The sequence below is a fragment of the Eurosta solidaginis genome, chromosome 1 (assembly GCF_040869045.1).
Source record: "Eurosta solidaginis isolate ZX-2024a chromosome 1, ASM4086904v1, whole genome shotgun sequence".
Lineage (NCBI taxonomy): Eukaryota > Metazoa > Arthropoda > Insecta > Diptera > Tephritidae > Eurosta > Eurosta solidaginis.
Genome location: NC_090319.1, coordinates 101051181 through 101062784, shown reverse-complemented (window position 1 = coordinate 101062784; position 11604 = coordinate 101051181). Strand labels below are relative to the sequence as shown.

The 11604-nt window shown below is 36.8% G+C and overlaps 1 protein-coding gene across 1 annotated transcript; it reads right to left on the bottom strand.

Annotated features, from left to right (window-relative positions):
- Nucleotides 1–721: 721 nt before the first annotated feature.
- Nucleotides 722–10512, bottom strand: LOC137236592 (E3 ubiquitin-protein ligase Godzilla-like). The gene is made up of 2 exons (XM_067759374.1): nt 10400–10512; nt 722–1819 (listed from the first exon to the last, which is right to left on the bottom strand). The coding sequence occupies exons 1-2, from the start codon at nt 10444–10446 to the stop codon at nt 1471–1473; spliced, it is 396 nt and encodes a 131-aa protein (XP_067615475.1). The 5' UTR covers nt 10447–10512; the 3' UTR covers nt 722–1470.
- Between the last annotated feature and the right edge of the window lie 1092 nt (nt 10513–11604).

Below are 11604 nucleotides of genomic sequence, written 5' to 3'. Positions count from 1 at the left end.
GTTCTGCATAAAAATACGTGCAATTTTCTCATAATGCATAAGATTCAGTTAAACGCATCTATATGAAAAACTGCTTATGTGTCGGAGCTATAAAATATTTTTATAACATAGGCATACACTTGCAGACAATTTGGTAGTTGTTTTCTTTTTTTGTTATACAATACATATATGTAGTTGTTGTTGCTATTAAATATTGACTGCTGAGTAGAATATCACCCTATCTCATGTGCCGTTTGGAAAACACCCTGTCTTAGAAACTGTTTGAATAACGCTCCATTTCAGATTTTATTTGAAAAACGCCTTTCTGAGCTCAAATTCAATAATTTTTGGCATAAGCTGGGGTGTTTATGAAAAAAAATTCTGCGATAAGGCGAACTCAAACCTTCTGGAATCGAGAGTTTTCGAAACGACAGCCGATATAGGGTAATATTTCACTTAGCAGTTGATGTGTCGCTATTTATTTTTTACTCTTCATTTTAATTTGAGTTTATATTAATTTTTTTTTTTTATTTAATAATGTTAATATTGATTTTTTATTTATCTATAGCGCTTGTATGTCTTTATTTTATTTATTTTTTATTATTTTTTTTATAACTTACATAGTCTCACAACACACGCACATAGTAATTATTTATATACTAAAAATTACAAACGTATGGATGTATGTATGAATTTACCTATGAATATATTATATTTATGTATGCGTGTATGCATGCTAAATTATCGAAGCCTATATTTAAATCACATTTTGTAAATGTCTAATAAAACAATCAAAAAATTAAAAAAAAAGTTTTACAGTTGATTAACATACAGTATGTGTATTGACACACATAGTTACTGTGAATGTAGTTTTGTTGATGTGTGTTGTTATATATGTACGTATCATGGTTCAACTATATACAGGTTGGCTCATCTGTAAAGCAACAAAATATGTCTGTTCAAATTGTCAAAATGTGCGAATGGTATGGAATGGAAACATAAAACTTAGCAGTTTTTGTATGTGTAAGTAAAATGTTGCCAATGTGTTGGTTTCATTTTGGGTTTGCCATCTCCTTTTGACAATCCCTTCGACCATGCAATGACATAAATAAAATCAGCTGATGAGATGAGCCAACCTGTACATAATTGAACCATGATACGTATCTACATATTTATGCATATGGGCATTTGTATACTTTCTTCAAATTTACTGTTGCCATTTAGCACCCGAGCTTATTAATTAACCACAGCGCTTTCAAACATAAATACACACACACGCATTAACAAACAACTCTCTACATCACATCTCATTGTATATAAATAATAAAAGAAAAGCTTTTTGCTATTCACATTTCAGAATTCATTTTTCAAAACCTAAATTTGATTTGGTTTTAGCTTTGCTTGCAGTTCACACTCATATGCGTGGAGTTCGTTTTTTGATGATGGAGCTATTGCTGTTGTTGCGGTGCGCTCACTTAATTGCTAGTGTTATCATTTGCTTTCGTTTTGTGTCACAACCATTATTACAGGTTCATAAATCGATTGCTGAGGCACATCATTACCAGCATCGTCGTCGTCGTCTTCATCGCTATTTTTGTTGTTACTATTATTGAAGTTGTTGCAGTTGTTGCTTTCTTTAAATGAACCGGGTAAATTCGGATTAAGAATATTATTCGATGAATGCGCAACTGTAGGTGGAGCTACAATCGTTTTTGTTATCCCACTAGCGGTAGCTGAACTTTGTTTTCGTGATGGTGCTGTTGCTATGGCAGCAGCAATTGCAACGGGACACATTGAAGGAGGCGCTGCAACGCTTATTGATTGATTGCGGCGAAAGAAACTGTAAGCATTAAAAAATGTATTTGTTTTATGAATGGAATCTTTGTCGATTATAAGTTTTTGGTGACCTGAATTTAGATCCAACAACACCTTTTCTTCATTAGCTTAGCTTCATCAATTTTAAAAACCGATTGTACTATTCACTTTATTTAAATAAATAATAATAATTAATTTAATAAAAATAAAGAAATCACAAATAATAAAAAATAAAGAAACTTTAAGGGTTGCATGGTACTGAACCACGTCGCGCAATCTTAGGGAACGGCTCGATTAGCCTTCATACCGAAAAGGGGAAGAATCAGTCGTCTGGGGTTACAGACTTCAAGGCGCATGCCACCGAAATTGTATCTAAAGTACAAAGCCGCAAAAAAATTTTCAAGTCGCTTCCCGCAGCACCTGGGGAAAAGATAAAGAAACGTTGCTAACCACGTACAAAGCAAATGACCGGCCGCTCATGAGCTACGCGTCACCAGTTTGGTCGCCTGGTCTTAAAAATACATACTGGAAAAGGTTACAGGCCTGTCAAGATGCTGCAATCAGAATTGCCACCGGATGTAGTCGTCATCAGATTTCTACTGAAGATCAGCTCTCTGATGGATCAAGCGCTTCGGGATATACATTCCTAGGCATCTGGAATCGGATAAGCTGCCAATGCGGAATAAACCGATCTAGTATTATTTACTAGGAAACATAAGGTATCTAATTAGACTAAGCGTATGACTGGAGGGGTAACCCTACAGGAAAAGTACGACACGATAGTAAGTTGTCGTGGAAACTTCATGTGGAAGAGAGAGCGAAGAAAGCCTCCGTGGCATTGTATGCATGCAAGAGGGTGCTAGGTTGTACGTGCGGCCTATCGCCCTAACTCTCACATTGGGTATTTACGGCAATTGTCAAGCCCATACTTTTCTATGGGGTCCTAGTTTGGTGGATAGTCACACAAAAAAATACTTTTACCAAAAAACTTGACGGGGTATGCAGATTACCAAACCTAATTCCAAAAAAAATAATAAAAAGAATTGTTTAAGTTAAACGGGTTTATTGAAAACAATACTTACATGAAGTAATAATAAAATTTCTAAAAATGTGAGGTGTAACATAACCTGATTAAGGTTCAGTTGGTCTTACTTATGACAAATTAATAGAAATTTTACGCCTCCAACGCTTTTATTTAATTGTCTGATCAACGCCCTAGATTGATGAGAAGTGTGATAACTAGTACCTAGGACCTACCTAATTATTTTCTAGCTTTTATTATTATTATTACTTCATGTAAGTATTCTTTTCAATAAAACCGTTTAACTTAAAAATTTTTTTTTTAATTATTTTATTTTCAAGTTTTTAGTCTTTATTTAATTTTCCATTATTTCTTATTCTGTTTAGTACAGTTAGTGACTCATTATTACAAGGACTCTTTCCTGACAATTTCTTACAATATAAGTCCTCAACACATAATCCTTCCAAAGACTTTACTCGACTCTGCGCCACGTATGCTTGTCCCCCCTCGAAGTCCAAAATATTTTGATGTCACTTCTACCGCACTGTATGTAATATTTGTTCCAAATATGAGCCAAATTGGACATGATAGATCGTTTTCTATTCATGTATGTATTATGTGTTCCGAATATGAGCCAAATCGGACCACAAATTCGATTTTTGTGAATATCTCGATCCTTGCGCCACCTGGCGCCGATTTTTTCATATGTCGCTTTTTATTCTAGTACGTTTTTGTGTTCCAAATATGAGCCAAATCGGACCACAAATACGATTTTTGTGAATATCTCGATCCTTGCGCCACCTAGCGGCGATTTTTTCATAGGTCGCTTTCTATTCTTGTATGTATTATGTGTTCCAAATATGAGCCAAATCGGACCACAAATACGATTTTTGTGAATATCTCGATCCTTGCGCCACCTAGCGGCGATTTTTTTATAGGTCGCTTTCTATTATTGTATGTATTATGTGTTCGAAATATGAGCCAAATCGGACCACAAATACGATTTTTGTGAATATTGTTGTCTTGAGTGGAACTGACAACAATAATTCGGAATTAAACACGATTTAATTAGATAAATTATACTTTATATTGAGCAGAAAAAATGTATGTGTTGTAGCTTGTAGCTTTATACAAAAAAAAGGAAAGAAAGAACAACTGAATAAAAGGAATTACAATAGTAGTAGTACATAGCAAAGGAATGAATGTAACATCGAGACATTACTGGGTGAACATTATGATATGAAAATGAAAGTAATTTGAATGCGCTGCGGAACGTAATTTCCGATTGTATTCGTTCCAACAATCGTCCTCATTCAAATGAAACCAAGTTGCATTTTCTTCTTAATGTTTTGATTCGATTAGATGTCAATGGTTTAGTCAACATATCCGCCACCATCTCCTCCGTAGGACAATATGTGAATTTGACGGTTCCTTTGTCGACGTGATCTTTGACGTGGAAAAAACGTAGATCTACATGTTTTGATCGATTGGCGAATCGCTCTTCTTGAGCTAGTTTTAAGCAGCTCTGGTTATCTTCAAATATAATTGTTGGATCATTTAATGGTAAATTAAAATCTTCAAAGATGCGCCGAATCCATTGCGCCTCCTTGCATGCCTCGGATAAAGCAATAAACTCCGCTTCAGTGGACGAAAGAGACACACATGTTTGTTCCTTGCAACTCCAACTAATGATGCCACCAAACAGTTGAAAAATATACCCACTGTTTGATTTTCTATCGAGTCTGCTTTCTCCCCAATTCGCGTCAGCATAACCAATAAGTTGATTCTGTTCATTTGCCATACCGAGCAATAGTGATAGGTTCGCAGTGCCCTTTATGTATTTTAGTACACGTTTGAATTCATTCCAGTCTTCTTGGTTCGGTTTGTTGACCTTCTGTGCCAAAATTGTTACAGCAGCTGATATGTCTGGACGTGTGTTCACAGACACGTCTAGTAAACAACCGATCAATAGCCTATATTCATCATTGCTGATGAGTAATTCTGATTCGCTACCCTTTCCGTATGAAATGTTGATTGGTATGCCCGATATTTTTGCATTTTCCAGCCCAAAGTCCTTTACTGGGTTTGTTATATATGATGATTGATTGATTGAGTAAATTTCGTCTCGATTTCTGCTCACTTTTAGTCCCAGGTAATTTGATGTTGCACCAAGATTCTGGATTTCAAATTTGGATGAAATTTTACGTTCGCATAGAATTAACAGATCATCGTATTTGCAACAAGTACGTCGTCAACGTATATGCCTAACGTTGCCGGTGAAGGAATTTAGCAGTTCTCGAAATGGATCTATACAACGAGCTTTGGCAGTTGTTTAAATTTTTTCTTTCTTCTATTCCAATTTAAAAATTTTTTCAATTAAGAAAAAATTTATCATAACAACAATAATGATAAAAAAATATTGTTAGGCCTTGAGCTCTATTCGAACCCGCGATCTTACAAATCAGTAGGCCGATATAACAACAAAAATTGTTAATACATCCCAGAGCACGGGGAAAAAAGTGTCAATAAAATATGACACTATGGCAGCATTGCCATCAAACAAGTCCAATTTTCACATCCATTCTGCAACAGATGTCGCAGTGTTGTGAATATCAATTGGCACGAACCAGAATAGAAGTAGGATTAATGAAGACAAACAAAAATCCGCTGTGATGGCTGAATGGTTATAGCAGCGGCGCCTAAACATTACCGATGAAGGAATTTAGCAGTTCCCGAAATGGATCTATACAACGAGCTTTGGTAGTTGTCTAAATTTTTTCTTTCTTCTATTCTAATTTAAAAAAATTTTCAATTAAGAAAAAATTTATCATAACAACAATAATGATAAAAAATTATTGTTAGGCCTTGAGCTCGATTCGAACCCGCGATCTTACAAATCAGTAGGCCGATATAACAACAAAAATTGTTAGTATAAAGAAAATATTAATGTTCGTAAGAATGTATATTAAGGCCCGGTGTTCAGCAGTTGGTTAAGCTAAGCTTAAACTAAGTTTGCTTAAACTCTAGCCAAATTTAAACTCCAGTTAAACTACTGAGCAGTTTTTCAGTCACAGTTTAAGGCCGTTTTTGGAGTAGGCTGTTTTGTACGGCAACATTGGTTTTTTTATCTATAGATAATTTGTAGATACAACAGCTTAATTTGCTTACCCAACAAACATTTAAAAGATATTTCTCCAGCGAAATATATGTCTAGTTCTGGAGGTGATATCCAAATCATTATCTAGTTATTCTTAAACCAGATAGCTCTCAAGTTGATATTCAACTTCATTCTTCAATCACTATCCAACCTTTGAGAAATTTTGTAAATTTTATAGTTCTCAGGTTGATCTCCAACGTCATTAGTTTTTTATTATTATTATGAACCTTTGGGAGATTTTGAGAAATGTATAGTTCTCAAGTGAATATTCAACACGTTTCTCAAGGTGATATCCTACATTGCATGTCGAGTTGAGGTGAAGTTGAAAATAAATCTCCAAGGCGGTACCACCAAAGCCAACAGCTATTTATTGTGAAAAATAAACACCTGGGCCCGTATTACGTGTTACGATCAGCGACTGAAAACCATTTTCACTCAAGAAATAACTATGCAACCGTCAAACTTTTTTTTTTAAATATAATAAAGAATGGATCTAACGAGTACTATTTGTCGCTAGTTCAAATATGCCATTAATCCGATCTACATTTTAAGAGCTATTGTGATTTAAAAAATGAGTTTCCATCACGGATCGTAACACGTAATACGGGCCCTGATTGATAGCAGTAATGAAGCGTAATTTATCAAAAATAAATCATATATATTTTATTTTCGTGAAACCGCTAGTATTGGAATCTTACACTTGAGTACAGTAAAAGAACCACAAGTTGGGAACTATCATTTTTCAACTTAAGTAATATCATTTTTCGCTTTATAAAAGATTCCCTCTTTTTCTGAGTACACTGTGATTCTCAAGTTGAGCTACTGTATCGTAACAACTCTTGAGATTTTAGAGGTATGCTAGTTATCAACATAAGCTCTAATGGTACTCAAGCCCAAATGCTTGTTGGGTATATTCGACGCCATTTCGAACGTACGCAAATCACCGATAGGTCATGGTTCAACTATGTACAGGTTGGCTCATCTGTAAAGCCACAAAATATGTCTGTTCAAATTGTCAAAATCTGTGTATTGGTGTTGGTGCGAATGGTATGGAATGGAAACATAAAACTTAGCAGTTTTTGTATGTGTAAGTAAAATGTTGCCAATGTGTTGGTTTCATTTTGAGTTTGCCATCTCCTTTTGACAATCCCTTCGACCATGCAATGACATAAATAAAATCAGCTGATGAGATGAGCCAACCTGTACATAATTGCACCATGTCGATAGGTTAACTAGAGTTTAACCATGCCAGATCGGCCGCTTAAGCTCAGATTAAACTTCAGTCAAAGTAGACTGAAAAACTGCAGAATAAGTTTAAGCTTAGTTTAACTGACAAATTGAGTTTAACTTGTATTGAAAAACCGGGCCTAAGAAACAAATAACACGAATTACCGAAAATTTGTTAATGATAGACTTAGGCTAGTTTGATATGTATCGACCCATTTAATATATGTACACATGAAGTGAAAAACATTTTTCACCACTTCACCTGATATGAGATTCAGTTTGAAAAAAATAGTGATATTTACCGTAAATTTTTTTTCATTTAACGAATATTTATTCACCGTTGAATTTGCCTGTGAAAAATTTATATATATAAAAGAAAGTGGTGTTAGTTATACTATAACTCACGAACGGATGAACCGAGAGATGCGAGATGTAGCTTAGCACCAGGAGATGGACATCGGATACTTTTTATCCCATCTGAATGGCTTTCAGGATCCGTTCGGGATCCCGTCGGGGTTATTTTGGGACTTTTTCAGGACTATATCAGAGTAATTTCGGGATCCATCTGGGATCTCGTCGGGGTTATTTCGTGACATTCTCGGTATCCTTCAGACATCATTTCTGGATAGTTTTCGGGATCCATCTGGGATCACGTCGCGGTCATTTCGTGGCTTTTTCTGGATAATTTCGATCATTTGGGAATCCTATCAGGTTATCAGCTTTTAAAACAAATAACTTGATTAGCAGGTTAACGTGAATGGTTTATATATTTTATTTTCTCCTTGCGGGCGAGCCCGCGGGTAAAGGTTAGTATAATATATATATAGTACTGATAAAGAATAGGCACAAGGGGGGGGGGGGGGGGGGGGTTTTTTGTCAAGAGCTAAATGTAAGCCGCAAATTTAAGTTGGCTGGTCACTGCAGCATCTGACATCCTTTGTTCTGAAAGCAATGGAGAAAATTGAATACCACTACATTGCGATCAGCATGCATATAGGACAGGCAGGTCGACAGAAACTGCATTTTATCAGCTTTCCACAGAAATCCAAGGTGCGTTCGAATGCGGGGAGGTTGCGCTATGCGCATTTTTGGACATAGAGGGGGCATTCGACAACACGGCCCACGAGGGTGTGAAAAGGGCGTGAAAAGGGCACTCGAGAGAAGGGAGATACCACGTCCAATCCATGTGTGGATAAACGCCCTATTGCGTACGAGGATTAACGAAACCTCGAGTGGGGACGGTACAGTAGAGATCAAGACAACGAAGGGGGCGTCCTGTTACCCCTGCTGTGAAGCCTAGTAGTAGATGAACTTCTACAGAGGCTCTCAGAAAACGGAATCCGATGTCAGGGATATGCGGATGATATTGGTATAATTGTAAGAGGCAGATTTGAGAGCACCCCTTGCGAAAGAATGGTGTACTGAGGTAGGGCTAAGTATCAACCCTAACAAGACAGCCATTGTGCTCTTCACCAGGAGAAGAAAACTGGAAGGGATGAGGCACATCGCAATGGATGGAGTACAGTTGGAGCGCACGACCGAGGTGAAATACTTGGGAGTCACGTTCGACTGTAAGCTCTTATGGAGGCAGCACGTCGACAACACCATATCAAAGGCCACAAGAGCAATAATGGTGAGCAGACTTATTGCAGGAAGATCCTGGGGATGCAGCCCAAAGATCTCAAAATGGATGTACACTACTATAGTTAGACCTACCACAGTGTATGGAGCAGTTGCGTGGGCATAAAGGACAACCATGGTGATCGTACAAAAGTTACTCGCGAAGCTTCAACGCTTGGCATGTGTCTGCATTACGGGAGCCATGCGAACATGCCCGACGGCGGCAATAGAGGTGCTGCTTAAGTAGCAGGCAGCAAGGAGTACTTTAGTTAACATACCTAAAACGGGATGTGGAAGAGGAAAAGTGATACAGTCACGGAACATGGAGAAGCTGAAGGAGCACATTCCACTCATCCAACTTCCCAGTGATGACACGACGAAGCTAATTAAGTTTGAGAAGCGCTTCAAAATAGAGCTGGGGAACTAGTGTACGTGGGACACCTCCAGAATTGAAGCGCTTCAACAGGAACACACTATTTATATGGTACACCGATGGCTCAAAGACAACGGAGGGCATAGGAGCGGACATCTTCGGCCCCCGAACCAAACTGTCCCTACCAATTGGAAAATGTCCGAGCATCTTCCAAGCAGAAGTTCTTGCCATGAGCCGGTGTGCAGAGATAAATTTGCAGCGGGGATATACAAACGAGGGAATCGCTATACTCAGGGACAGTCACGTTGCGCTCAAGGCACTATCTGCAGTTGAGATTAAAACATCAACAGTCCTTGAGTGCGTAGATAGGTTAAGCAGTCGAGGGCCCAATAACACCATCCGTTTAGCCTAGGTAACTGGACACAGAGGAGTGGATGGTAACGAGCTTGCCAGGTTGACGACGGCTGAAAATCCAATAGGACCTGAGCCCATCATACCGATAGTGTCACACACAATAAGGGAGAGTTCATGCAAAAAGAAGCGTGCCTCAGAGAACAACACTGGCGTGAAAGTTCAGGATAGGAGGATAAGCGATATAAAGCCATGATTAAGCTCCCAAAAATCAGCCTTAGAATTTTAACATGCATACTCACAGGTCACTGCAGGCTAAGGAGTCACATGGATAAACTAGGTATATCGTCTAGTAGCCTCTGTCGATTCTGTGATCGCGAAGATGAGACTGCAGAACACATCCTGATGGAATGCGATGCAATCGCGGGAGGGAGATTAGAATTCAAAGAAAGCAAAAGGCGATTATTGGGCATTTTCTTCTTTTCGTATTAAAAAGTTGAAAATATTTACTACTTTCATTAATTAAATTTAATTTTTTTGACAGAAAATTTCATTTTTTTACTCACCACAGTGCTCGTTATTAGATTTTCACAACAAGTATTGCAAAGAACACGAATCGCCTAATAAGAAAAAGTGATGTGATAAAATGAAAAAATTAATTTCTCAGCGAGCATGAATTTTTTTTTCACTTCATCACTTCACAGAACGTGAATTGACCCCCTGAATTCAATATTTAGAACTATTTATAAGGTAGGACCTTTACTTTAAATTTCTGTAGATATCTTACTTATGGGCGAATTAATGGTGACTTATAACCATAAAGCCATAACCAGATAAAACAGCTGATCCCACCTACCTTATGGAAATCAATGTAATAGAGTTAGTGTTATGGTATGGCACCATTAATCGATATCTATATCTGCTATGTTGGCAATGGAGATAACATATGTTCTAAAATACTGTCACGTACTTCCCAATTGGTATAATGCGCACGGTTCTTTATAATTGGAGCCATTCGGGTAAAACTTGATTCGTGAAGATCGTCAACAAGCAAGGCCATGTTAGGTGAAAGAAAATGCTCGATAGAAAGTTGTAATAATTTGAGAGCCTGTACACACACCTGCAAACAAAAACGAAAAATAATTTTTAAAGATCTATAGTATATGTATTAAATTATTTTGATTTATAGGAGTTATCTGTGAGTAAGCTTCTTATATCTTTTTAAAATTTGAACAATTTAGCTACAACTCGTCATCGATATCGTGAGATTAGGTTCACCCCAAGCAACTTTGATTCCAATTGATACGGAGCCTGAATGGTAATTCAATGAGCGTTTGATTGGTTGGACAAAACTTTGTCATCAGAAAAGGGACACTTTTGCGCTTCCAACAATGTATAATTTGTAAATTTATATTTACGCACTTCGTTTTGTGACGTCGTCGCGTCAAGTTCGGTTTTCCCCACAACTCAACCGCTTGTTATAAAGGGACTCAATTCATGCAGTTGAGAGTAAAATGGCGGATAGTGCGGGAATCGAAATGACAAAAAATTTAATTAAAAACATTTAAAAATACTAAAGAATTATTCGCGTTATCAGTTCGTCGTAAAAATATGCAAATCGTGCAAAAAATTCAATTGCTATCGAGCAAAAATCTTAAAAATTCGAATTTCTTGCAAAAATATACATATAATTGCTATCGGGCAAAATCAAATTTAACATTAAAATGTTAATAAATACATTCAACATATAAACTGCAAACGGGCAAAAATCCGGAACAATTAAAATCAAATAACAATATTAAAATGTTAAAAACTATTATCAACATTTAATTTAAAATTATGTGAATTACAAAAATATAAGTAAAACTTTCGTTTTGCATAAATTCATACATATATGATAAACGGAACATATAACGCGGTAGAGATTACTTTATATACAAATTGCGATAATATACATATAACTCCACCAAGGACAAAAACAACAAATAACGGGATTGAAAATATCCTTAAAGCGGAGTCATTGGTGCCGTTTGTCGTATCGCTGTAGTCGTATCCCTAACG

Excerpts from the sequence above, each read along its gene's own strand:
- LOC137236592 (XM_067759374.1), bottom strand. The coding sequence starts at position 10,446 with ATGGTGCCATACCATAACACTAACTCTATTACATTGATTTCCATAAG. Across the intron at positions 1,820-10,399 it reads ATTACATTGATTTCCATAAG|TTTCTTTCGCCGCAATCAAT; the intron begins GTAGGTGGGATC and ends TAATGCTTACAG.